The 27,911-nt window shown below is 39.1% G+C and overlaps 2 protein-coding genes across 2 annotated transcripts; one reads left to right on the top strand and one right to left on the bottom strand.

The window, feature by feature from the left end:
* The first annotated feature begins 1,220 nt into the window (after positions 1–1,220).
* slc16a7 (solute carrier family 16 member 7) lies at positions 1,221–4,886 on the top strand. The gene is made up of 5 exons (XM_058409283.1): positions 1,221–1,354; positions 1,803–2,027; positions 2,517–2,660; positions 3,310–4,158; positions 4,285–4,886. Exons 2-5 carry the CDS (start codon positions 1,811–1,813, stop codon positions 4,548–4,550), a joined length of 1,476 nt encoding a protein of 491 aa, XP_058265266.1. The 5' UTR covers positions 1,221–1,354; positions 1,803–1,810; the 3' UTR covers positions 4,551–4,886.
* A 7,379-nt stretch (positions 4,887–12,265) lies between these two features.
* On the bottom strand, positions 12,266–20,678 carry si:ch211-220i18.4 (SRSF protein kinase 3). The gene is made up of 12 exons (XM_058410358.1): positions 20,567–20,678; positions 18,907–18,977; positions 18,478–18,586; positions 18,198–18,285; positions 18,033–18,120; positions 17,735–17,841; positions 16,442–16,565; positions 16,301–16,347; positions 16,086–16,193; positions 14,738–14,807; positions 14,575–14,667; positions 12,266–12,900 (listed from the first exon to the last, which is right to left on the bottom strand). Exons 1-12 carry the CDS (start codon positions 20,614–20,616, stop codon positions 12,716–12,718), a joined length of 1,140 nt encoding a protein of 379 aa, XP_058266341.1. The 5' UTR covers positions 20,617–20,678; the 3' UTR covers positions 12,266–12,715.
* Positions 20,679–27,911: the final 7,233 nt, after the last annotated feature.

The following is a 27,911-nucleotide window of genomic DNA, read 5'->3' as shown; positions in this document are numbered from 1 at the left end:
GACAGCATGTAAAGCCACAGCTGATTGGTCAAATAGCTTCCTGAGTAATTATCTTTGTTCAGCACTGCCAGGAGCACTCCACAGGAGTAAGACCACAAGGAAAGAGACAACTAGGCCTCATTTGTTTAAAAATGTACACTGAAACGTCCATCTATAAAACAAAACTGATCAAGAGACGTGAAATGCACTGCACTGCACCACAAGCGTTGGAAAAATGGCTTGTAATTTTAGTGGGTGCTATGTTGAGCTATACATGTTTGGGAAATCCCCCATAAGAAACACACCCAGTGCCTTTTAAGAAATCTCAGACGTAGTTGTAATGAAATAGAGAACATGCTCCACGTAGACACTTGTCTGTAGTTCACCAAATGTAATGACCACAAAAAAATTCAGTGTCCCTGCAATATACTCACATATTCCATTACATGTAAACATAGCCATTCAACATTAGCTGTAAAATTCAGCCTAAGGCCTTGTTTTAGCTAGATAAATTTGTTTATTTGTTGCAACGATGGATTTCTATGATTTCTGTTTCACTGCCTGTAAGAAAACATCAGCCTTCATCAGGAAGGGACTAATGTTCAGAGATCACAAGCTCTGAAAGGTTCATTGACAGGGTAAACATAGAACCAGTAACCAAAGACACTGTATACAGTCCGTCCTGAATTATTTCACTGTTATATCGTACTATCACGATTCAGAAATGTGAATTGGTGTTGGATAATTAGCTCTGTTTCTTGACAGGGTCTCTGGGTCTCTGTCAGGTACTGTTAAAAACACTCATGAAGTTCTAGTAGGCCTCAAAATGGAGGCTCACAAAGGACACATAATTTACCCAATGCTGACCCCTAGTGGACAAAAAGAATGAACATTTGGTTAGACTCACAAAAGGGATTTTTTTTAACAACTTATTTAAAGTTTTAGTTTTCATATATTTTACAAGCCTATATATATATATATATATATATATATATATATATATTTATATATATATTTATATATATATATATTTTTATATATATAGATAGATAGATAGATAGATAGATAGATAGATAGATAGATAGATAGATAGATAGATAGATAGATAGATATGTGTAAATATTTGTATATATTACATTGCCATACTGTGTTGATTTTCTATAGCCATTGAGACTGTAGCCTGAAGTAATACAAAATTGAAATTATTCACCCTTTATAATTCTATGTTTGCTGAATTAGTTAAAAATCAGCCAAAAAAGGAAGGTGGAACTGCAGGAGCTGATAAGGTCTGTTGGTGGGAAGAGTGCTCGCTGTGATAGGAAGGAAAGTTGAATATGCGGTTATCTACAACTGTCTCTGAACTCCACACATAGAGGTAAGTATTGCTTTCAAATATATCATTACTGTAGGATGCTGACTATAAATACACTATAGGCCAAATGTTAAAGACTTTTGTCATATTTATTGGAATACATTGCTGCAAAACATGGTGATAATTTGAAAATTGACATATAAAATATTTTTGTTATGTTATCTTTGCAAACTTTTGGTATTTTGACTACATGAGTTGATTTCTAGAAACTCTTTATTTGATTCTACAGTTTATCTTTCAAAGGAGACATTATATCCAACATAGAATCTTGAACTTTTATGTTGATATTGTGCCAACATATATAATATTAGTATCAATATATATTTAATATTATATTGTTACTATTATCTTGACATTTAATAAAAAAAAAAAAACCCACAATGTAGGTAAATATTTTGTCAGCTGAATTATCATATACTGAATACTGAATGTTTTTTGTCTGTTCGGAAAGCCCTCACAATGCCCCCTGCACCAGCTGCTGATCTAGGCTACACTCCTCCTGATGGAGGTTGGGGCTGGGCTGTAGTGTTTGGATCTTTCCTGTCCATTGGCTTCTCATACGCCTTCCCCAAATCCCTCACCATCTACTTCAAGGAAATCCAGGAGTATTTCTCCATCTCCTACAGTGAGATTGCATGGGTCTCCTCCATCATGCTTGCTACCATGTATGCTGGAGGTAATCTTTATTCATTTAGAAACATGCCATTATATATTTTATTAAAATCCTGAGAGCTGTCATTACAATCAAATGCTGGAACAAATGCCCTATTTTGTTATAAGTTAAAATAGAGGGCTTTATTTATGTTGAGATGTTTCACTTGAAGAAAAAAAAATTAAATTAAGAAATTAATAATAATTATTTAATAATTAAATAAAAAATTAAGATTATCTTTACAAATAGGAATAAAAAAAAGTGAGAGCACCTTGGTCTCATACTCACACACACCTTTCATCGAAAGAACCCATGAGCATGTGAATGCTGTGCAGATAAAAGTAGTGAATTTGATCTTGCCCCACAATTGCATAACTTGCCTATGCTGTTGTTTGCATGATCTTGCAGCAACAGGTTATGCACACCCGATAAATTCTCAGAATTAGATTTAAATAGAAGTGACCTCCTTTATGTGACTTTCTCATGTCCCTTAAACCATTACTCTCTATGCAGGCCCGGTGAGCAGCATACTTGTCAATCGTTATGGGAGCAGGCCAGTGGTCATTATTGGCGGCCTAATGGCTGGGTTGTCCATGATTGCTGCTTCTTTTGGCACAACCATCATGCATCTGTACATATGCGTAGGAGTCATTGGAGGTACTGCAATCATCATTTGTCACAGCTAGTCTGTATCCTTCTAGTTAAAAATCTTGATCAGACACAGTAAGAATATTTTGCTCTGATTTGTCCTTTTCCAAAACATGGGAGCCTCCCCTTTGTGTGTTTATGGATACATGGGTAATGATAACAAAAGTTCAAAGGGAGACCTGGACACTCTTCTAAAGTTCAGCTTGAAATTTCAGTTCTTTTGCCAAGCAGCACATGCTTAGTAAAGCAATAATTCATTTTCCATTAGAAAGGAAAAAAAAAGAAAAAAATTAAATAAAAAAAAGGATGGTAGCCAAATGTGTGCTTTTTAGTCAATTTTTTATTCAAGTACTTCTCCAACCTCAGCATCTAAGCAGCAGTCATTAACTGAATTGATATTTATACATATACCATGCAATTTTTTTTAATTATCAGTTTTCTCTTGGATCTTAATTTTAATAGCAAACCTGTACATAATTTTTACATGAGAATTTTGCAGTGTTCTGTAGAATTTTTATTCAAATTATGTAAACCTCCCTAACCATTTACCAGTGGTGCAAGAATGACATAATGGCATAATAATTTAAGCTCTTCTCTTATTAATCAAGACAGAAACGCAAACAGAAACATGGATTAATTATCTGAATGTCTCTCTCAGGTCTTGGTCTTGCCTTTAACCTGCAGCCTGCCCTGACCATTATTGGGAAATACTTTCTTGTGAAACGACCCATAGCAAATGGTTTGGCCATGGCAGGAAGTCCAGTATTTTTGTCCACTCTGGCTCCACTCAACCAGTTTCTGTTTGACAACTTTGGCTGGCGAGGAAGTTTCTTCATCTTGGGAGCCATACTGCTCAACTGCTGTGTGGCAGGAGCACTGATGAGGCCTATTAAGATAAGAAAAAAGCCAGTGCAAAATCAAAACAGTGCAGGAAATGGAGCAGGAACAGAGAAGAGTGATTCTCAGAAGGTTAGCTTAGGAAGTGAAAAGCAACAAACAAAGCAGAGAGGATGTGCCTACTATGTGAACAAATTCATCGACCTGTCACTCTTCAAGCACCGTGGTTACCTTATATACCTGGTAGGGAATGTTGTGATGTTCTTTGGGTTCTTTGCTCCAGTCGTGTTCTTGGCGCCCTATGCCAAGCACCAGGGGATTGATGAATATTCTGCAGCCTTCCTGCTCTCTATTTTTGCCCTGGTAGACATGGTGGCTCGGCCAGCAACTGGCCTAGTGGCTAACACAAAATGGATCCGGCCCAGGATTCAATACTTCTTCAGCTTTTCTGTGGCATATAATGGGGTGTGTCATCTGGCATGCCCCTTGTTGCCCGGGTATACAGGTCTGGTGGTGTATGCCATCTTCTTTGGGCTGGCCTTTGGAATGCTGTGTGCACTGCTTTTTGAGGTACTTATGGATTTGGTGGGAGCACAACGATTCTCCAGTGCAGTTGGGCTTGCCACTATTATAGAATGTGGCCCTGTTCTTCTTGGGCCCCCAATTTCTGGTGAGTCACAAGTCAATTACATTGATTACTAGTCAACTAAAACAAAAGTTAGCATTAAAGGTAATTAATATCTTGTTATGAATGCAACTTGTGACCTAAATGATTATATGTTTTTGACCTCTTTAGGTGCTTTGGTGGACATCTTCATGGACTATAAATACATGTACTTTGCATGTGGCATGATGATGCTGGTCCCTGGACTTTTCCTCTTCATTATGAATTTTTTTAACTACAGATGGTTGGAGCAGGAACAGAACAGGCAGAAGCAGGATGATCTGCAGATTGGATCAGCCAAAGAACTTGCTGCTATGGAAGAGGCATCTGATATAGAGCAAGACATCAATCTCAGTCAGGAAGATCAATTGATGGACTTAGCTAGCAGAGAAACATAATGCTATGCACTTGGGTTTTAAATGGAAAATTCACATATCTAAACCCTTTAAGTTATATGCTACATAGAATTAGTATTATATTTATTTTTTTGTCATGGACACTGCCCAATCAACATGCCCACAACAATTGGGGTTAGTGCTAAGTTAGTACTTAAGTATTAAGTACCTGGAGTTTTACAATTTAAACTCTCCACTTAGTGTCAAATCTTGCTCCATGAGCCTGTCTTGCACATTTCTGTCCGAGCTTCCAATCATATTGACATTGTGTTTGTTTTGTTGCTCGTATCTATTCACCCGGCCTTTTGATATTCTGTTGCATTAAACCTTTTAAATAAGTGTTCTGCCTGTGTCTCTAGTGTTCAGGTGTTATAATAACAAAATGCATGTCAGAAACTTCAAAAACTCCTTTCTGCTGACCAGCAAACTTCTGCTATGCCTGTCCATCCCATATTCCATAAACACTTCCCACAGTTACCATTTTGTGACCAGTTCTCATCCATGTTTCAGGCTGAATTTTATAATCCCACGGATGGTAGGGATTATGGGCAAAGAATCAGATGACTTCCCTGGGTTGAATTACCACTATGTGATAATCTCAGTTTGCATGCTGGCTTCTGGCCAGGAAGGAATGAACAACCATTAATTACAGTGTAATTAACCCTTCAGAAAGATCTTCAAAACAAATTAACCCTTGTCTATCTGGTTGAATCCTTTACATTTTAAACAACAGCCCACAGAAGAACCTTTTTTTTAAGTTTCAAGGGCAGTGTCTTTGTCCCTTAGGAGTAGGCTGACTTGATGGCTTTAGGAAGGACAAAAACACTGATCGTCCACCACACTGCCACTAGAACTGTGCCATAGACCTCCAACCAGGTGCTACATAACTATTCTCCCATGTTTATCTCTTGCCACTAACCCCATGGGATTTGCCTACTTTTTCCGGGACTTTATGATGAACTTTAGGACACTTGTAACCCTACTAACTGCACTTCTTACAGATGCTCTCCATCTTCCTTACAGAGGCTCTCCTGGTCAACAGCAGCCAAAGAATCATTGACCACAGCTTCAAGTCTTAGCCAACTATAAGGATTTTATGGTGTCCATATCTACCATTCATACCGAAAAGCTACAGTATGTTGATCTTCGTTTAATGTGTGCCCATGCCAAGAAATCTTGTGAGCTCCTTGATGAAGCTGTAGAGCGCTTACCTCATCTCTCAGTGGACCTCTTCCCCTAAATGAGTGCTGTGCCTAAACGACCATAATGGTTGTGGTCATTTCCTTTTCCAAAGTTTGTGGTCTTGTCCCTCTCTAAGGACTTCCAACAACCTTCCAGACCACAGAAGCTTTATTCCAGCATGTGTTTAGATGCTTTAATCTACCCAAGGACATCCTGTCAGACACGCGGAACATACATCTTAGCTATGTTTATGTTTTCATGGACATGATGGTGGAGGTAGATACAGTGAGGGAAAAAATTATTTGATCCCCTGCTGATTTTGTACCTTTGCCCACTGACAAAGAAATGATCAGTCTGTAATTTTAATGGTAGGTTTATCTGAACAGTGAGAGACAGAATAACAACAAAAACAACAAAATCCAGAAAAACACATTTCAAAAAAGTTATACATTGATTTGCATTTTATTGAGTGAAATAAGTATTTGACCCCTTTGCAAAACATGACTTAGTACTTGGTGGCAAACCCTTGATGGCAATCACAGACGTCAGACATTTCTTGTAGTTGGCCACCAGGTTTGCACACATCTCACATCTCAAGGAATTTGGGCCCACTCCTCTTTGCAGATCCTCTCCAAGTCATTATGGTTTTGTGGCTGACCCTTCAGCTCCCTCCACAGATTTTCTATGGGATTAAGGTCTGGAGACTGGCTAGGCCACTACAGGACCTTAATGTGCTTCTTTTTGAACCACTCCTTTGTTGCACTGGCCGTGTGTTTTGGGTCATTGTCAGGCTGGAATATCCATCCACGACCCATTTTCAATGCCCTGGCTGAGGGAAGGAGGTTCTCATCCAAGATTTAACGGTACATGGCCCCGTCCATCGTCCCTTTGATGCGGTGCAGTTGTCCTGTCACCTGGAGATGGTGTACTTGGGGTCATAGGCAGCATTCCTCCTCCTCCAAACACGGTGAGTTGAGTTGATGCCAAAGAGCTGGATTTTGGTCTCATTTGACCACAACACTTTCACCCAGTTCTCCTCTGAATCATTCAGATGTTCACTGGCAAACTTCAGATGAGCCTGTACATGTGCTTTCTTTAGCAGGGGGACCTTGCCAGCGCTACTGGATTTCAGTCTTTCACAGTGTAGTGTGTTACCAATTGTTTCCTTGGTGACTATGGTCCCAGCTGCCTTGAGATCATTGACAAAATCCTCCAGTGTAATTCTGGGCTGATTCCTCGCCGTTCTCATGATCATTGAAACTCCGTGAGGTGAGATCTTGCATGGAGCCCCAGACCGAGGAAGATTGACAGTCCTTTTGTGTTTCTTCCATTTGGGAATAATCGCACCAACTGTTGTCACCTTCTCACCAAGCTGCTTGGCGATGGTCTTGTAGCTCATTCCAGCCTTGTGTAGGTCTACAATCTTGTCCCTGACATCCATGGACAGCTCTTTGGTCTTGGCCATGATGGAGAGTTTGGAATCTGATTGATTGCTTCCTTCTGTGGACAGGTGTCTTTCATACAGTTAACGAGCTGAGATTAAGAGCACTCCCCGAGAGTGCTCCTACTGTAATCTCAGCTTGTTACCTGTATAAAAGACACCTGGGAGCCAGAAATCATTCTGATTGATAGGGGATCAAATACTTATTTCACTCATTAAAATGCAAATCAATGTATAACCTTTCTGAAATGCGTTTTTCTGGATTTTTTTGTTGTTATTCTGCCTCTCACTGTTCAAATACACCTACCATTAAAATTACAGACTGATCATTTGTTTGTCAGTGGGCAAAGGTACAAAATCTGCAGGGGATCAAATAATTTTTTCCATCACTGTATGGACACCAATCTCATTTCAGATCATCAGTAGTTCAGTGGCCAAGTGGTATCCTCCTACCTACATTTTGACCTGGTGGAGTACTGATGTAGGATACTTGGCAATGCCTCGACATCTTATAGCCGATGTCTACTATCTGTCTTCTGTCTATTACCAATGTATACTATTGTGTGGTTGTAAAATTCTGAAATTTTCCCTCTGCAGTCAACCCTTCATCCTTCTGTGTAAGACAAATCAGTCTTATTTAGTCAAATCAATCATTCTGTCAAGTTTTTGTTTTTGCTGTGGTTTTAGTAAGATGTACACACACAAAAGTATGTGTTCATAAGAATAAATCATAAAACATAAATGCAACCTGGATGAGGCAGTCTGATGCTCTGGGCAATGTTTTGTTGGGAAAGCTCGGGGCCTGGTATTTATTTGGATCTTACAAATACACCTACCACCTACTAAAAGATTGTTGCAAACCAAATATGGCAACAGTATTCATGGCAGCAGGCTCTTTCAGCAGCATAATGTGCCTGATGTGTCTGATGCTGTCACCTCCATGCTGCACCTTGGGTATGATGTTCTTTTGGTGATGTACTTTTACTTGCACCAAACATACCTTCTGAAATCATAAAACCATTATACCTTTTGGAATGAGTCTCATCAGATTATAACACATTTTGCCACATGATTTGGGGTGATATAGTTGATTTCAGATGGTTGAGCTTAGATGTTTTTTTTTGGGAGAAAGAGCTTCTCTCTAGCCACCCAACCCCATAGCCCAGACACATGAAGAGAGTAATCAGTAACTGTCATATATTCCTGCAACTGTAGGTCTCTTGGCGGCCTCCCTGGTAAGTTTTTGCCTTGTCATTTTATACATTTTGGAGGGACATCCTGTTCTTGGAGTCACCAGGATGCTACATTTTACCTATCTGTTGATGATGGCTTTTACAGAGTTTACAAAGATATATGGTCTTTACAGAGATATTTTTCAATTTAATTCAGTTTATTTGTATAATGCTTTTAACAATGGACATTGCCTCAAAGCAGCTTTAAATATTTATAGAAACATAGAAAAAAATGATAAAGTTTACAGTTAAGTTACTAATGAGCAAGCCTTTGGCGACGGTGGCAAGGAAAAAATGAGCAAGCCTGTGGTGACGGTGGCAAGAAAAAAACTCCCGGAGATGATATGAGGAAGAAACCTTGAGAGGAACCAGGCTCAGAAGTGAACCCATCCTCATTTGGGTGACATTGGACAGTAAATAATGTAACTGTTGATAATAATTTTTACAACAGCATCCAAGAGCTCTTGAGGAACTATTAGGTCAGTGTAGTTCATTATAGACTTAACACTAATTCCTTCCTGCCGAGAGCTGATTGATGCAACGGCAGTTCAGAGATGGCATGATAGTCTCCAAGTGGTTCTGTTCACTGCAGTCCCCTGGGTCACAGGCTGTCCACGCAGAGCTATCCCCAGCAGTAGTGAGCACCACCAAGTGACAAGACTCCAACCAGGGGTAGAGCATCTGGATGGAAAATAGAAAAATATTAGTATGCTTGTGATGTTTAAAGACAATGTAGATTATGTGCAAAGTGCAGACAGGGACACCGGCAAGACTAGCTATTACAGCATAACTAAAAGGGCGAACCAGAACACGACAGAAATGAAGCCTTCTCAGGACACAGTCAGCAAATCTGAGTGACTTGTGAGAGTGGTAAAAAAACTAAAAGATCACTCAGGTACTGTGGCACAAGACCATTGAGTGGTTTATAGTTCAGTAATAGTATTTTATAATCAATGAAAAATTTGAATGGGAGCCAATGAAGTGTGGATAAGATAAGAGTGATGTGTTCATATCTTCTGGTTCTAGCTAGAATTCTAGCTGCTGCATTCTGGACTAACTGGAGCTTGTTTATGCTCCAACTGGAACATCCAGTCAGTAAGGCATTACAATAATTCAACCTAGAGGTAACAAAACCATGAACTATGAAGCGACATCATATTTCTTGTCTTAGCAATATTTCTGAGATGAAAGAAGGCTACCCTAGTGATATTATCTACATGAACTTGGTCAGAGTCAATAATCACACGTCTTTTACTGCTGAACATGAAAGAGAAACACCATCCAGAGTTACTCTGTAATCAGAAACCTTACTTCTGGCTGCATGTGGTCCTAGTACGAGCACATCTGTCTTGTTAATGTTTAAACAGTTGGCAACAAAAGCGAGTACACCCCTAAGTGGAAATGTCCAAATTGGGCCCAATTAGCCATTTACCCTTCCCAGTGTTAGTGTTACAAGGTCTCAGGTGTGAATGGGGAGCAGGTGTGTTAAATTTGGTGTTATCGCTCTCACACTCTCTCATACTGGTCACTGGAAGTTCAACATGGCACCTCATGGCAAAGAACTCTCTGAGGATATGAAAAAAAGAATTGTTACTCTACATAAAGATGGCCTAGGCTATAAGAAGATAGAAGACCCTGAAACTGAGCTGCAGCACGGTGGACAAGACCATACAGCGGTTTTACAAGACAGGTTCCACTCAGAACCGGCCTCGCCATGGTCAACCAAAGAAGTTGAGTGCACGTACTCAGTGTCATATCCGGAGGTTGTCTTTGGGAAATAGACGTATGAGTGCTGCCAGCATTGCTGCAGAGGTTGAAGGGGTGGGGGGTCAGCCTGCCAGTGCTCAGACCGTACGCCACACACTGCATCAAATTGGTCTGCATGGCTGTCGTCCCAGAAGGAAGCCTGCAAAGATGATGCACAAGAAAGCCCGCATACAGTTTGCTGAAGACAAGCAGACTAAGGACATGGCCAGAACCATGTCCTGTTGTCCGATGAGACCAAGATAAACTTATTTGGTTCAGATGGTGTCAAGCGTGTGTGGCGGCAACCAGGTGAGGAGTACAAAGACAAGTGTGTCTTGCCTACAGTCAAGCGTGGTGGTGGGAGTGTCATGGTCTGGGCCTGCATGAGTGCTGCCGGCACTGGGGTGCTACAGTTCATTGAGGGAACCATGAGTGGCAACATGTACTGTGACATACTGAAGCAGAGCATGATCCCCTCCCTTCGGAGACTGGGCCGCAGGGCAGTATTCCAACATGATAACGATCCCAAACACACCTCCAAGACAACCATTGCCTTGAGGGTAAAGGTGATGGACTGGCCAAGCATGTCTCCAGACCTAAACCCTAAGGTGGGGGAGCACAAGGTCTCTAACATCCACCAGCTCTGTGATGTCATCATGGAGGAGTGGAAGAGGACTCCAGTGGCAACCTGTGAAGCTCTGGTGAGCTCCATGCCCAAGGGGGTTAAGGCAGTGCTGGAAAGTAATGGTGGCCACACAAAATATTGACACTCTTGGCCCAATTTGGACATTTCCACTAAGGGGTGTACTCACTTTTGTTGCCAACGGTTTAGACATTAATGGCTGTGTGTTGAGTTATTTTGAGGGGACAGCAAATTTACACTGTTATACAGGCTGTACACTCACTACTTTATATTGTAGCAGAGTATCATTTCTTCAGTGTTGTCACAGGAAAAGATATAATAAAATATTTACAAAAATGTGAGGGGTGTACTCACTTGTGTGAGATACTGTATATATAATTTTTTTCTGTATCTGGCAAATAATTTAATTCGCATTTACTAAAGTACTTATATTATGAAGAGTTTGTGGGGAGAAAAGGTTAAAACTTTCTTCTCTTTTCTCAAACATGGACCTCCTCTGCCCTCTGTCTACTAAACCCATTAAGATTTCTTGTCCTGCACTATGGATGTCAGATGTGTTGTGCAGAAATCAGAGGAAAGTAAGATCAGCAGAGAGAAATGGAAGAAATCACGACTCAACACAGATCTCGCCTCTTAGTGTGCGCTCCTGTCTAATTCTCCTCTGATGTGACTTCTGCTAAGACTGCCTTTTACCTTTTACAAGGTTTGGCTTGAAGCCCCCGAGGCTCCACGTGCATCATCATCCCTGACTGCTGAAGACTTTGCCTCATTTTAAAATGAGAAGATTGAGAAAATCTTCTCTAAATCTTTCACTTCTACCCTGATTACACCTACATTACACTGCCAGGACTCCCATACTCCTTCACTGTCACATTTTCCAACCATAGAAACAGAAGAGATCCTACAAGCCACCCTGTCCTGCAATCCACAATTTATGGAGCAACATGCCAATGGTCTGCTTCCTACCTAGAAGGTCACTCACATAAAGTAACATAGAGATGAACAAAATCTGCTCCACACAGACTCTTCTCTGGTGTCTCTCAAGGCTCAATACGATGTCCTCTATACTCTATACTCAAAAATGGACCAGTATCCTCTTACCTCACAGCTCTTATCTATCCAAGGACTGCGATAAGCTTCCTCAGATCTTCTAGCACTGCTCAACTGGTCCAATCATCTATCAGGGTACAAGGTAGGTATGCATCAAGACTCTTCTCTGTTCTGGCACCTAGGTGGTGGAATGAACTTCCCCTGAACAGCTGAGTCACTGGCTGTCTACAAAGGATGGGTGAAGACCTACCTCTTCCTGAAATACTTAAACTAGCCACTATTTCTATCTAGACCCCCCATGGCATCTTATGGCATCCTTAGTCTGTGACCTACTGAACCAGTATCAGTGTAGTCTTCAAAGACCTTTTGTACATTTCACATCTGCCAAATGCCATAAATGTAAATGCTGAAAGGATTTGATGATGAGGGGTGTGAGCTATGGTTTGTTCAAGTTGCCAGTGGTTGGTGCCCACAATTCAGGAAGAAGGAATACACACACACACACACAAACAATATTTATTGAAATGCATGATTTCACTTTATTAAAATAACTAGACAGCCATTGATTGCAAAAGATATGCAGTATCTTGTGAAACCTAAAACCTTTATATATGGACATTTATTCTTAACTCTGTAAAAAAGGTGTAACGTCTATATGGCTCATTTTTATCCGACATTCTGTCATTTATTTGAATAGTCCTTGTTCCCTGCACCAGAATACAAAAATCTCACTGTCTATATTGTCATTATATGATGAAGATTTTTAAGTGAAGGAGTTTTAAACACCAAACATTGCAGTGCAAAATATTTACCCCATCAACATATAAAAGCTCAAACATTTTAAGGGATTGAAAAGTCAAAAGGGAATGTAAGGTCACAGTTTCAGCCATGGGTGTTTGAGGCACTGAGTTGCTGTCATCCTCTGCTCTGGCAGGAAGGCCAGCATTCGGAGCAGAAGGTCAGAGAAGAGAGTTGCCTCTTGAAGACGGAAGTGATATTTCTCTATTAGAACTTCATACAACCCCCATGGACGAAGGGCAGGAATTCTCTGCAGATCTCCTGTATCAGCGTGCATGAGTGCCAAGAAAAAGGGAGAAAATGATATGATCTTGTGTGATGTATAAGCAAAGCAGACACCACTTTATTTGTGAGTTAAGTCATGCACAAGCATAAATATTTTATTAAGCAATCCTAGAATATTTTTGTAAGGCTTTATGTCAAAACATTCAAAGCATATTGTCTTTACTTGAAAGTGAGAAGAGGGAGAAATACTCAATTACCATCATTGGTAATTTTTACACAAACATTCAACATAATGTTTCAATTTTACCCTAAAGGTTATTAACCCTAGTAGCATGGTGTAACCAAACTACAATATATTCTCAAACATTTTGGGACATCTGCCTTTACATGCACATGAATGTAATATGGAGTTAGCCCGCCCTTTACAGCTGTAACAGCTTCAACTCTTCTGAGAAGGCTTTCCACAAGCTTTAGGAGTGTGTTTATGGGAATTTTTGACCATTCCTCTGGAAGCGCATTTGTGAGGTCAGGCTCTGATGTTGGATGAGAAGGCCTGGCTCATAGTCTCCACTCTAATTCATCCCAAAGGTGTTCTATCGAGTTGAGGTCAGGCCTCCACACCAAACTTGCTCATCCATGTCATGTTGGCACAGGAAGGGGTCATCCCCAAACTGTTCCCACATTGGGAGTTGGGAGCATGAAATTGTCAAAAAATGTCTTGGTATGAAGCTGAAGCATTAAGAGTTCTTTTCTTTTCACTGGAACTCAGGGGCCATGGCCAACCCCTGAAAATTCAATGATTTGGAGGGGTGTCCCAAAACTTTTGGCAAGATAGTGTACCTTTTTGGTAATTGCACACAATGCCAGTATATTGTAAGATAAAGATCATTTTTAACATCTTTGAATTGAAATAAATGTACAGAAAGTAATATTTGCATGTGCATCAATATGTAAATAAGTATATTTGATTGTTTAAAGACACATTTTGCTTTAATTTATATACTAAATCTGTGTTTTTTCATTTTCTTGGGGCAACATTATGCAGGTAAGTCACTTTTGTTCATGTTAAAGCAAGTGTGCAAGTGTTAGGATGCATAAATATGACAACAGGCAATGGTTTGGTTTACTATCTATTAATATTCATAGGAAATGAACAGAGTAAATTTTTTTGGGAGGGAGGACCGTGATCTGGTACTTAGCCACAGTGTCACTCATCTGATAGTGATACTGAGGAAGAGTGGACACCAGAATCAGGATTGAGAGGCAGTGAAAAGGTCAGGGGTTAGTCATAGAGTAACATCATATGTAATGTGTGTAGGTGTGTGTGTGTGTGTTTGTGTGTGTGTATGGGTGCAACAAACCAAATAAGCAGCAAGATTCAAAGAAAATTAGCAATATGGGTTGATGGACCAAATTTTGATTTTTCAACAGAATTGATAGCTTCCTTTTGTGTAAAAACAAAGTCACATACCAGTATTATATATATATAATCTCACAGAAAAAAGGATTTCAGATATCTGGAACATAAGCATCATTTCCTTCTTTTGCAGTCCATAGTAATTTAACCACATATTATAGTAAAATGTTGAAAATGTTAAAACATGAAAATGCTATACTATTATTTAAAAAAAATCACTCTAACTCTAAATACTATATGTATATAAGCAGTACGTAAATACTATGATTTGTATTTGTTGCTTTCCTACTTACCATTGCTACTGAAGTACTTTGAAGAATATTTTCCAGACAGAGCGACTGATGCAGGGATCGTTCCCAGGAGCTCAATGATATGTGCTAGATGGTCTGAAATGGAAACATTGCTTAGTTTTTTTTGTTTTATTTATCATTAATATTATATAGTAACATTGCATACCTTCTTCCAAAGAGAAATGTCTTCCAGTTCTGGGCTCAAATAAAGGGTCGCCAGTGGCAAGCTCAAAAGCCTATTGGGTAAAAAAAACCAAAATAATGAATTTGTCTTTGGACAATTGGGACAAATTTTTTGACATGATAATAATATAACTATTTATTGCATTACCGTCATACTATTTTTGTTTTACTTTTACATTCAGATAAAACTTCAGATATGTGTTATTAGCTAGGAATTGTCTGGAAAATCTAATATCACCTTTTATCTTTCAGATCATTGTTACTGTGTTACTGTCATGTCATCATAGACTTTGCAGTTCCAGACTTTAATTTTAAAGCTTCTCTGTGGCCTACAATCATGGCTGCACCGGACCCTGTTTCCCAGACTGGTTCCTCACACACTCACTGATATTGGCAAAGTACTGTATACTGAGCCTTTATCTGTCCATTGTTTCTGTTTTTTTATATGACTTATGTTTTTTCTTAGCTTGCTCTTGCCTGCAATATTCCAAACTTCTTGTTGGTCGCATGAACTGTGCCTATAATATTGGCCTGTTATATTTGCCTATAGATTTGGATTTAGTGCTTTTTTCATTAAAACTGCATCACCTGCATCTGTCTCAATTTCGCTCTTGTGACAATTAGCAATAAATACATTTGGCAATATCAGAAATCTGTTTAATTATCAATAAAACCTCATCACATTTCTCTAGAATGTGATAATATAATAATAACATAGCACAAGTAGAACATTTAATTTACAGCATTTGGCCAGAGTGACTTACATTTATCTCATTTATACAACTGAGCAGTTGAGGGTTAAAGGGCCTGGCTCAGGGGTCCAACAGTGACAGCTTGATGGCCTTGGGATTTAAACTCACAACCTTCTCACCAGTATTGTAATGCCTTAATCACTGACCTTCCATGTCCCTACATATACATATGCAGGGACAAAATTATTTAGCTCAGTTTTTTGTGGCAGTTTAATTATAGGAAAAGTACAACATGCTAGCATTAGTGCACTAGCAAAGTCTTACTGCCACTGACATCATTACTTATTTATTCTTTAATAACATGGAGGAAATGAACATGGATCTCTTCATAAACACAAGATGTGACAATAGTATTACCACGTCACCACCCACTAGTGTTAATGATTATTTCTTTGAATAATGAGGGATTTAAAAATTCACTCTGAAGGAGTATGATCCTGTGATGTAGTCCGGTTCATTAAACTGACATTTATCACAAAACATATTGGCTCAATTGCTGTGCTTGAACCTCAGTGAATAGAGGATAAGGACAATAAAGACTGTAAAAAATTTCAATAAAACAGATGAAAATGAACTCACCATGCAGGCTACACTCCAGATATCAGCAGGGGGCCCATATTCAGAACCAAGCAGAACTTCTAGAGCACGATACTGCTGGGTTTGGATCTCCTCACAGAAGTGTTTGTACTGGAACATGTGGATGAATTTTATTTCACTGTATGTTGGATCAGAAATGTTGTCCAACACAACACAACAATATTGGAATGTAGTATTATATGAAGCCTTACACTCACCACCCAGCAGGAACTACCCAGGTCTGTGATTTTCACCGAAACATTCTCTAGATTTGTGTAATGAGCAGAAAAGACAAAAGATAAAGTTTACTCATTAAATACCTTAATACGGTGGATGTTTTATGACATTGTCTTTCTTACCAGGATTTATGTGTGTTGTGTGTGCAAGAGGCTGCTGCCCCAGACAGAGAAGAACGTTCTCAGGCTTGATGTCTGCATGGATGATCTTACAGTGTGTGTGCAGATAGTCAAGACCCTCAAGCACCTGGGAATAAATTGAGGTAAAGAGGCTGGTGGTGAGCTTCTGACCACGATACTGAATGTATTAGCACCATATGCCAGTTGCATTTTTTAGCCTCTGGTTGAAAAAGTTCCATCCAGTTGCTTGATGGACAAATAGCTTTAACAGCCTGAGAAAGAAAAATGCTTCTTCCTATTAGCTTTTGTGTATGTTTAATGTGCTTCACACCCGATGCTGATACTATAGCATGCTAAATATTCAGAATTTTACCACTTGCTTCACTACACATGTTGGCTTCAGGCGTGATCTTGTTGAAAGATTATTTTGTGCTGGTCAGATTAATTAGTGTGCATGGATGACTGATATAATCTATTTAGAATAAGGAAGACAGTGTTATGTAAATATTACAGAGACTGTCCTCCATGAGCTAACTTCAGGTGAATGTTGATTGCTTATTGAGTGGTGTATTTATTTACCTGGAAACATTAATCTGTAAGGCCTAGTGATCTGACATGGTTTGCTGAATGGTTACACACAACATCTCACCCTCACTGATTGCATAGTGGCACTACAGTGATTAAAACAAAAACATCTACATAACTTTTTATTATTTGTCAGAGAAGTGAAAATCTTGTACATAAGCTCAGTGAAATCCTCTCATATGAACTCTGACATTTTTTTTTTTTTGCAAACTCCTCCTAGACTGTTTGTCGAAACATCTCCACATTTTGCTCAGATCATCGTCAGACAATGAAGATCAAAACTTATTCAGACCAAAACCATTCGCATACAATGCATCAACCAATTTCACAATGAACATTCAAAAATGAATGTGAGGTTAAATTTCTGCAACACTTTGGCGTATTGACACTGTACTTGGTGTGTCTTATAACAACCTGGGACAGTGCAACCTACTGGTCATGAGATATGAAAAATTGCTCTTTATTCTTATAAATTTTACCGTGTCAGCCATTTTGAATTGTGTGTTAAAATGCTGTATTTTACAGTCACATTAGAGTATGGTTATGATATGTGTCATATGCTACGTCTTTTTTTAAAAAATTTTTTTACATATGCTCTTAAAGTCCTTAAAGCACATGAACCCCGATAATTGTTGCTTACAGCTATATTATTTTTCTGCTATTGGTGACAGGATGTTGATTTCAGTCATGTCATGTGTCAGTAGGACTCACCTGAGTGATTATTCTTCTGACGCATGCAAGTGAGAGGCCAGGTTTTCCAAAACACACCTGCCAACAGCGCAGATCTGGACCCAGCAACTCCAGTACCAGACACACATCTGCATCAGTAAGTCAATTCCGAAAATACTTTTGAGCCGCAGAAATATTTAACTGTAATTTAGGTTCATGTTTACCTTATCTCTGTATTTAAAGGAGAAATGTTCTAGGAGTCAGCGATCTAATATTGACCTCATTATTTACCTCATATGGCTATTTGAAGGAGGATTGTTGTGGGTTAAAAAAAGGATACGGATGCCATTAACACCGGCTATTTTGAACTCGTCCAGCAACTGCACGATGCGTCCTCTCAGTGGGTGGCAGACTGTGGGACTGCTGGCCTAGAGGTTCAAGAGCAACAGTTATATTGGGTTGAGATTAAGGTAAAGAGTGAGAGGAAAGAGCAAAAGAGTCTCACACAGCGCAGCAGTGATAACTCGTCTTGGCCAGCCTGTGTGAAACCGGATCCACTTTTTAGGACCTTCACTGCTACATACCTTCCAGACCTGAAATACACACACAGACACACACACACACACACAATGACCTACACACAATGACCTACACACAACCTACATATCAAGCCCAAAGTAAATCCAGGACACCCCTCTCTCTCTCTCTCTCTCTCTCTGTCTCTCTCTCTCACACACATACACACACACTCACACAGATACATAACAAACAGTATTCACACATACCTGAGGTCCACACAGAGCCACACAGTAGCGAAGTAGCCCCACCCCAGCTTGGATAGAACCTTATACCTCTTGTTAAAAACATCGCCCACATGTACAGGATGGTAACCTCCTATAAACACAATACACACCACTGTAGCTCCACAGGATTAAATCAGGGGTGTCCAATCTTATTCGCAAGGGCCAGTGTGGGCCAGTTTTCATTCATTCATTCAAGCAGGAGCTACACCTGATTCTACTGTTTAATCAGTTGATCTTGACTGGACACCCCTGGTTTATATATATATATATATATATTTGTTCAGAGTTCAATGTAAATACTGATGTAAATAAAATGTAAATAAAAATGTAAATAACATTCAATGTAAATACTGAGAAAATGGCATCCTTTATGAAATATAGCACCGTACTAAACATAAAATAGGTACAAACCATTGCAATATTCTTTGGGATCCTCCTCTTCTTCTGTTTTATCATTGTTTCTCTCACCAAAGTATGGAGCTCTTTTAATATGAAACGACACACACACACACACACACACACAACAAATCATGCAACTTCTCTATCTTTTGTTTATATTCATTCACAAGGATGAATCGAATAACAAAAAGTTTATTCTAAATGTGTATGAGGTTTAAGGTAGAAGCCCAGGACTACATTTTTTTTGTTTTTCCAACTACAAAATTTTTAATGTACAGTATCTGCAATTCATGTCAGTTTTAACATTTCCATTCCTTATACAGATGAAAAAGATTTTACCGCTCATACAGTATATGTGCCTGCTTATGTAGTTGAGCAAATATTGAAAAAGAAATCAGTGGGATATACATAGATGGAGAAAACTGAAAAATACATTGTCATGTTATATGCTATGGCATTTCACTGGAATAATTTTGCTGGAATTACTCTTGTCAAAAGAATCTGATTTGATTATTAAGAAAGTTATTGGAAGTCTAGTTGTATTTTATTGAAAGTTCTGTTTAGGTATTAAACATTCTATCAATGAAATAGGACGCATCAAGAGTTTTAATTGTTTAACAGTTGTTTATGATGTTACATTACTGCAGGTTGACCACTGTGCATCACTGAATAGTTGATGTTCTCTATACAATGTTTAGATGAGTTTGATCAAATTGCAGAACACAGTCAAAGAATTACTATTTACCTAGTAAAAAAAAATACAGTGGAAAAGTAATTCTTGAAAATATCACATTGCATTTCCATATAGAGCTGATAGAGCCAAAATGGATCCCATTATCAAACCCTGTAGAAGATCAAGGAGAATTTTGCGGGACTAATTGGTTTCTACTTGTCCTAAACCAAATTCTGATGGATCACATCTCCTATCTATATCTCCTATTTCTATCCTGATGGAAATGATCTCATCCAGGATGACATCCCCATCCACAGGGCATGATGGCTCACTGACTGCTTTGATGAAGATAAACATGATTTCAGTCACCAGACCTCAACCCAGTGTGTGATTTTGGACTGATGTGTTTAACATAAGCACCATCTCTCCAGCACCATCATCAAACACCAACTAAAGGTACATCTTTAAGAATGATGGTGTTGATCGCTGAGTACAGATTCTGTGACATCTGGAATCAGAGCCTAGGGCCATTCATGCTATTCTGGCAGCTGATCAAAGGCCAAAACTGTTTTCCTTTAAATTTGTCTGTAGCCTGTATTCTTAGACCATCATTAGGACTGCAGTAAGATGGACACAGTGACCTCTTCACACTGTTAGTACTGGGTTACCAGGCTAGTAAGCACAGCATGGCTTGGTCACAGACACATGCGTATTTTCTCCTCTCAGTTCGCAATTAAATACACACCACACACACAGGAAGCAGGAAATCTGTGTGTGTGTGAAACAGTCTGTGTGTGAACTGCATTTGCTCTGTGTGTGTTGGTAATTTGTACAGAGCTTTTGCATCATTACAAAACTGTGAGGAAGTCCCTGTTTCCATTTCACACAGAAATAATGCTGGCAGCAGAAGTTTATAATATTGCAATGTGTGTGTTATAACAGGTTTCTGTTATTATTGAAATAATTTAATTGAAATATAATGAGTGAACAAAGACTCACGTTTTGTTGGATATGTGAAAGCACTGGCTGCTGCTGCTGCTGCTCTGCATGCTGGTGGCTTTGAAGTTAGTTTCTTACAGAGACTTTGCTGTGTGCTGTGGATTTGTCCCTGGGAAAGCTCTCTCTCTCTCTCTCTCTCTCTCTCTCTCTCTTTCTCTCTCTCTGTCTCGTTCTCTCTCTCTGTCTCTCTGCTTTCTACCTCCTACCCTCATACACACACTCATACACACACACACATTGTTAAGGCATTATTCACATGTATATATTAATGTACCTATATTGAACCCTAAGCTTATCATCAGCAACCAAAAGGAAACCTTTGTCTCTTTTGCTATTTTAAGTTAAAAACCACTTTGTCAAACAAACAAACAAACAAAATCAAACAAACAAACAAACCAGTTTTCCACTATTGCCTACTCGGCTTACTGGCTTAAAACTGATACCATATTCTCATATTCTATTATTATAACTTCACATATAACTGTTTTCATAAATAAACATAATGCAAACATGTATATGAAATTGTAATAATAAGTGATTTAAAAAAATAACATTGTCCACTTGTAGGGTGTGAAAACTTATTTGAGTCAGATACCGAGTTATCAGTAAGCTATAAATGATCCTGACTTTGGCAAACATGACATCACGATCCTTAAACGCATGCCACACAGCAATTTATAGCCTGTGATGTGAAGACTTTGGCATGTTGTTGCCAGCCAATGGGAAATGATGTGCTACTGTATTGTCTGTGTCGGAGAACTGAAATGAGAGAAGGAATAAAAATCCCCCCCTGGAGAAAGCAGGAGCTGGGAGCCATCTTGGCAGAGACCTGTTGTTCTAATTCACATGAGCCGGTTAACCCTTTAGGGCACAAGATTAGAGCACTAACAAGGAGAAACTCCACAGAGCAGCTACTGGGGAGAACATCCTAGTGTATGAAATTGTCCTTAAGGTGATATAATGCAATGCATAATCATTAAGTAAGTGTAATTCAGTTCAATTCATTTGTTTGTACAGGGCTATTAATAATGGACATTGTCTCAAAGCAGCTTTACAGAAAAATTTCAGAAATGAAATATCCCTAATGAGCTAGTCTGAGGCAAAGGTGGTGAGGAAAAACTCCTTGAGATGATATGAAGAAGGAACTTTGAGAAGAACCAGACTTAAACCAGGTTTATTGTTAAGTGGAATTGTGCAGTTAAGAGCTCCTGAGCAACTTAGAGGTCAGTGTAATTTCTGAGTTCATTATAGACATAACAATAATTCTTTCCTGCTGAAGTTATCACTAACGCTTTATCATAACAGTACATGAATAATCAAATACTTACTTACGTTGAACTAATCAACTATTGATGAGTTAAGACATGAAGCGTTAACCTTAACTATATTCATGTGTAAATAACCACCATCCTAAGTACATGTATTAATGTATTAACCATCAGGTAGGTGTAAACTCAGTCAATCATGCTCTTTAACACAGAATATGAATGTAATTTGCATCATTTCAAATTGTTTACAGAATTCGCCATACGCAGCTGCATCATTCCATAGAGCTGAATTGATTACGTTTACATTTACGCTGATCCTCCTTGTTGAATGTAGAAAAATGCGTGTTTAATAAACACTGATTGTTTCACCGCAACCCAGTTTGCATCATCCTCCATCCATTTCTCTTCCATTCTCACTGTAGTACTAGTACATGCCCCAGGTGGCTCGGGCCCGGGGCTCTGCTGCTTTATCCACAAGGATGAACAATTTGAAATGATGCACATTTAATTCATATTCTTTCTTACAGAGCAGGTTTGATTGAGTTCACACCTACATGTTCGTTAATACGATAATAAACAAGCATGTACTAACTTATATTAACAGGTTTTACATCGTAGTTAAGGTCAGCTCTTTGTTTTTTGGTGAACAGTACATGTCTTAACTGATCATTAGTAAGTTTTAATTCAGGTATAAGTGCAGAATTATTTATGTACTGTTCTCGTAAAGTCTTATCTGACTAAGAATAAATTTAAAGTAGCATAATAGCTTTAAATATTACAATTTTAAGATTTCAAGATTAAGTAGCTTCTGTGGCTGGAAACAATGCCAAGTTCTTTCCTGAGCTTTTACTGTCTGTGTGGCTCCTGTGGCTCCTGTGTCTGTATAAGAATCTCTAGCTTCTTTCTGAAACATAGGGTGGATTAAGCTAACTTGATAAAATAGATGTGATTGAATGTGTGAATGTGTATATACATGGTGCTCTGTGATGAGCCGGGCAATCCATTCAGGGTGTCTTCCTGCCTTGTGTTGCGGATCACCACCACCACCACCATGGCTTGGACAAGACGGTCACTGAAGATAAATGCATGAATGAATTTTAATGTTACTGAATATTTGTATGCTGCATATTTCTTCAAATTGAAAGCTATACCTTTGGTTAGATCACTGTCTGCCTGATTATTCCTAGAATTAAGACTTTAATAATTATATATCTAACAGAACTTGAGGATCCCATAGCACCTATTTGTTGCCCATCTTAAATATATATGTTCTGACCTTAGTGACATTGTTACCACAAATAGAAGTGCTAGTCTTTCACATGCAATAATCTACTGTAGGTTACTGGTACTGTACATGTTACTGTAAATACACAGTGAAGATTTAAATGGCTATTCCACAGAAATATTGTTATAGTTGAAATATTGATGCACATTCCAGAAGTTTATAAACATTTTTTTAAAGGATTTTTGTTCATTCAGAATAGATTAATAAAGAATTGAATATTGTAATATAAAGCTTCCCTCGCACAGGAAGCATGCTGACACTTGTACTGTCCTGTCAGCTAATTTTACACGTGTCAGTCTGTCACAAGGCCATATCTTAGTTCAGGGACCTGAGTGACATGACCTCAATATGTTGATCCCACTGTACTGGAGATTCCTTAAATGGTAAACTCAACCTCACCGTTTTAGTTAAGGAAACAGCATGCGCATTACATTTACATTACAAGTATGCACTGATTTCACACCTCTAAAGTGATTCATATAAGAATTTATGGAAGGAATGTCAATCATATGACCTGATAAAAGTCTGACTCAGCGAAGGAATTTAGAATCAATGGTCTGAATCATCTTGAAAGTCGAAAGCAACAACAACTTTTATTTCTTTTACTATTTTTTTAAATTGCATAATACACCGATCAGGCATAACATTATGAACAGTGACAGATGAAGTGAATAACACTGATTATCTCCTCATCATGGCGCCTGTTAGTGGGTGGGATATATTAGGCAGCAAGTGAACATCTTGCCCTCAAAGTTGATGTGTTAGAAGCAGGAAAAATGGGCAAGCGTAAGGATTTGAGCGAGTTTGACGAAGGGCCAAATTGTGATGGCTAGACCACTGGATCAGAGCATCTCCAAAACTGCAGCTCTTGTGGAGTGTTCCTGGTCTGCAGTGGTCATTATTTATCAAAAGTGGTCCAAGGAAGGTACAGTGGTGAACTGGCGACAGGGTCATGGATGACCAGGGCTCTTTGATGCACGTGGGGAGCGAAGGCTGGCCCGTGTGATCCGATCCAACAGACAAGCTACTGTTGTTCAAATTGCTGGTTCTGACAGAAAGGTGTCAGAATACACAGTGCATGACGGGTCAGGGCTGTTTTGGCAGCAAAAGGGGGACCAATGCAATATAAGGCAGGTGGTTGTAATGTTATGCCTGGTCAGTGTATATTGCATTTTCCCTCACTCAATATCATGTCCAATTTTTTCCTCAGTTCATGCTCTGTCCCAATTTCAAATCCATTTCTCCTACTAAATGAGGAAACCAAACAAACCTGCTGTTGTAGCCCAGCTGCCTCAGTGTTTGAAAGGGTCATTTTTCTCTCACCTCAGATTGAGTGTAACTATCCTGTCATCTTTGACTGTTCTCATCATCAAGGCATTTACGCCTGCAGAACTGCTGCTCACTGGATGTTTTTCCACATCATTCTGTATAAACTGTTGTGTGTGAATACCAGGAGATCAGCATTTTCTGAAATACTCAATCCATCTCATCTGACCCCAACAACCATACCACAGTTAGTCACTGATATCACATTCTTCCTCATTCTGTTTGATGTGAACATTAACATGCTTGACTGATTAGATAATTATCAGAATAAGCAGGTTTCAAAATGCTCTGAGTAAAAGTGGGCAGTGAGTGTATGTTCATTCAGCATGTGTGTTCAGAACATACGTTTCAGAAATATCTGAGAAATGAATACATTTAAGAAGAGGTACTTTTGTGTTATTGTTCTAATAACTGATTATCTTTGCCCTGTCCCACTTGAGGGCAATCTGGCCTTTACCTTAAATGTGAAGGACGTCCCTGATGTACACTATATGGCCAGAAGTATGACCATTACAGCAATATGTGCTTTTTAAACATAACATAGCCAGATTTAGTTCCACTTTACAGTAATTATAACCTAGCTTTTTGGAGGGTGGCTGTGGGGATTTGTGTTTATTCTGATACAAGAACATTAATATAGTCAGACAGTGATGACAGGTGAAGAGGTCTGAGGCAGCAGCCAGTGTTGCAGTTCATCCCAAAGGTGTCCAGTGCACTTTTTCCACTCTAATTTTAGCAAACTATGTCTTCAGGAACCAGAGCCAATTTCTCCCCAGATCAGTAGAGGGCAACCTCACTCACCTTTGTGGCCTTTTTTTTTATTATTATCTTTCATCGATTATTGTACACTGTGTCGTCTTTTCTCATTTGTCACCTTAATTAAATTCCATGTTTGAATTCTTTGTTTGCTGAAGCATAACGTTTGTGTTCATACCTGGTGAGGCGAGATGAGGTGGTGAGGTTTTGGTTATCGTTTGCCATTTTCATAGTTTGTTTACCAGCTGATGTTTTCTTAGCCTTGCCTACATTCTTAGAAACAAAGCTTCATTGGGGTTCTGTATATAACCATTTTGCCAAAAAGGTTCTATATTTACAACAAAGAAGCCTTTTTAGCACAGACAGTTCTTTGGGCTAGCTTTATGTACATATTGTATTTACATTATTTTGCTGTATTTTGTTATTGTATTTATTTATTTATTTGTTATGTATTACTTGGTTAATATTCTACATATTAAGGTCATATTAGGGTTTTACATATTAAGTAAAAGATCTTGGTGTGATTATTGACTCTGGTCTTTCGTTTGAAGCTCATGTAGATAATATCACTAGGGTAGCCTTCTTCCATCTCAGAAATAAGAGTTGAAGAGATAAGAAATATGACGTCACTTCATGATGCAGAAAAACTGGTTCATGCTTTTGTTACCTCTAGTATGGGTTATTGTAATGCCTTACAGTCTGGATGTTCCAGTAGGAGCATAAACAAGCTCCAGTTAGTCCAGAACGCAGCAGATAAAGTCCTAACTAGAACTAGAAGCTATGAACACATCAATCCTATCTTAGCCATACTGAAATGAAAATGAAGGGTTTTTTTTTATAACCCTTTAAAGGGTTTGATGAAGAACCTTTTACTGGTTCCAAATCTGAAGCATAGATTCTATATAGGTTTTATGTAGAACATTTTCTTTAAAGGTGTTGCCATAGCCGATCCCATTACCCAAGTCCTAGTTTGATTAGTTTTCCTTGCAGTTGATTCTGCCCTCGCATCTGTCTCCTTGGACTCCTGACACATACAAAGGCATATATATAATATATACATTATATTGCTAAAAGTTTTGGGACATGGTGTTGTTTTTCAGAGGTTAAGCTCGGCCCCTTGAAATGAACTCTTAATGCTTCACCACACCGACATTTTCATGCTCCCAACTTTGTGGGAACACTTTAGGTCTATAGCCATTGACTCTGCAGAAAGTTAGCGACTTCTGCGCACTGTGCTCCTCAGCGTGCGCTGACCCCGATCTGTGATTTTACGTGGACTACCACTTCGTGGGCCGAGTTGCTGTTGTTCCCAATTGCTTCCACTTTCCATTTGATCTTAGTGCTGCGTTCCACACTATAGATCATAACATTCTCGTAGATCGCTTACAAAATCACACAGGTATGCAGGGATGGGCATTAAAATGGTTGAGATCCTACCGGTCTGATCCATACCATTTTGTAGATTTAAATGGAGAACTGTCCAGTGTAGTGCCAGTGAAATACAGGGTCCCATAAGGGTCAGTTTTAGGACCTCTGCTTTTCTCACTTTACATGCTTTCCCCTGGGTAACATCATTAGATGGCATGGGATTACTTTCCATTGTTATGCTGACCATACCCAGTTATATATCTCATCAAAACCAGATGAAATATCTCATTTCAGTCCAGATTAACTGAGTGTGTTAAAGATATAAAAGACTGGATGACTACTGGTCATTTTCTATTACTAAATTCTGATAAGACAGACATATTACTTATTGTTCCAAAAACCAGCGCACACAAGCTCTCACAATTCAGCTCATATTATGAACAGCAGCTACGCTAATTACTTTCCACTTGTTTCCCTTCTTCTACCCGTCCAGAGGCATACAGAGATTGTGCCAGCTCCAGCTGGGTTCGGCTTTGTGATGACTGGGGTATTCAAAGCAACGCTGCCAACCCTATGTGGACGACAACAATCTCTTTATTCATTTTCCACAACACTGTACACATGCTGTATCTGCCTCACACAATTGACTATACATGAATGCAGAAAGGACATTGTTCATATCACACTCTCCTGTTTCACCCAAATGAGGATGGGTTCCCTTTTGAGTCTGGTTCCCCTCAAGGTTTCTTCCTCATACCATCTAAGGGAGTTTTTCCTTGCCACAGTCGCCTCAGGTCACTTGGGGTAACATCGAGGACTGTTTGTATATTTGTATGTTTCTTGTTTCTTATGTAAAGCTGCTTTGAGACAATGCTCTTTGTTAAAGGCACTATACAAATAAAATTGAATTGAATAAGAGTCTTGATGCACTCTGCCTTACTGAAACCTGGCTTAGACCAAATGACCACATTGGTCTGAATGAGTCTACTCCGTCAGGATATTCCTATAAGCATGAGCCCTGTCAGACTGTTCCAACATGACTGCACACCAGTGCACAAAGCAAGGTCCATAAAGACATGGATGATCGAGGTTGGTGTGGTGGAACTTGACTGGTCTGCACAAAGTCCTGACCTCACCTAGATATAACACCTTTGGGATGAATTAGAGCGGAGACTGCGAGCCAGACCTTCTCGTCCGACATCAGTCCCTGACCTCACAAATGTGCTTTTAGAGGAATTGTTGTAGTTCGATTCTTTTGTTAAATTAATGACAGACTTGAGCCGTTAGGCATGGCATTGATTATACAGAGGCAGGTTATTAAATTCAACAACAGACTGTGAAC

The sequence above is a fragment of the Hemibagrus wyckioides genome, linkage group LG15, assembly GCF_019097595.1.
Source record: "Hemibagrus wyckioides isolate EC202008001 linkage group LG15, SWU_Hwy_1.0, whole genome shotgun sequence".
Lineage (NCBI taxonomy): Eukaryota > Metazoa > Chordata > Actinopteri > Siluriformes > Bagridae > Hemibagrus > Hemibagrus wyckioides.
The sequence above is the reverse complement of the archived record's forward strand: the minus strand, read 5'-3'. Positions and strand labels throughout refer to the sequence as shown.

What these genes read in the sequence shown, in the direction of transcription:
- slc16a7 (XM_058409283.1), top strand. Translation starts at nt 1,811, where the DNA reads ATGCCCCCTGCACCAGCTGCTGATCTAGGCTACACTCCTCCTGATGGA. An exon ending in ATGCGTAGGAGTCATTGGAG is followed by an intron (nt 2,661 to 3,309) that starts GTACTGCAATCA and finishes TGTCTCTCTCAG; the next exon opens with GTCTTGGTCTTGCCTTTAAC. An exon ending in TCTTGGGCCCCCAATTTCTG is followed by an intron (nt 4,159 to 4,284) that starts GTGAGTCACAAG and finishes TGACCTCTTTAG; the next exon opens with GTGCTTTGGTGGACATCTTC.
- si:ch211-220i18.4 (XM_058410358.1), bottom strand. Translation starts at nt 20,616, where the DNA reads ATGCAGAGCAGCAGCAGCAGCAGCCAGTGCTTTCACATATCCAACAAA. An exon ending in AGCCGGTGTTAATGGCATCC is followed by an intron (nt 17,842 to 18,032) that starts GTATCCTTTTTT and finishes TTACTGATGCAG; the next exon opens with ATGTGTGTCTGGTACTGGAG. An exon ending in CACAACACACATAAATCCTG is followed by an intron (nt 16,348 to 16,441) that starts GTAAGAAAGACA and finishes ACACAAATCTAG; the next exon opens with AGAATGTTTCGGTGAAAATC.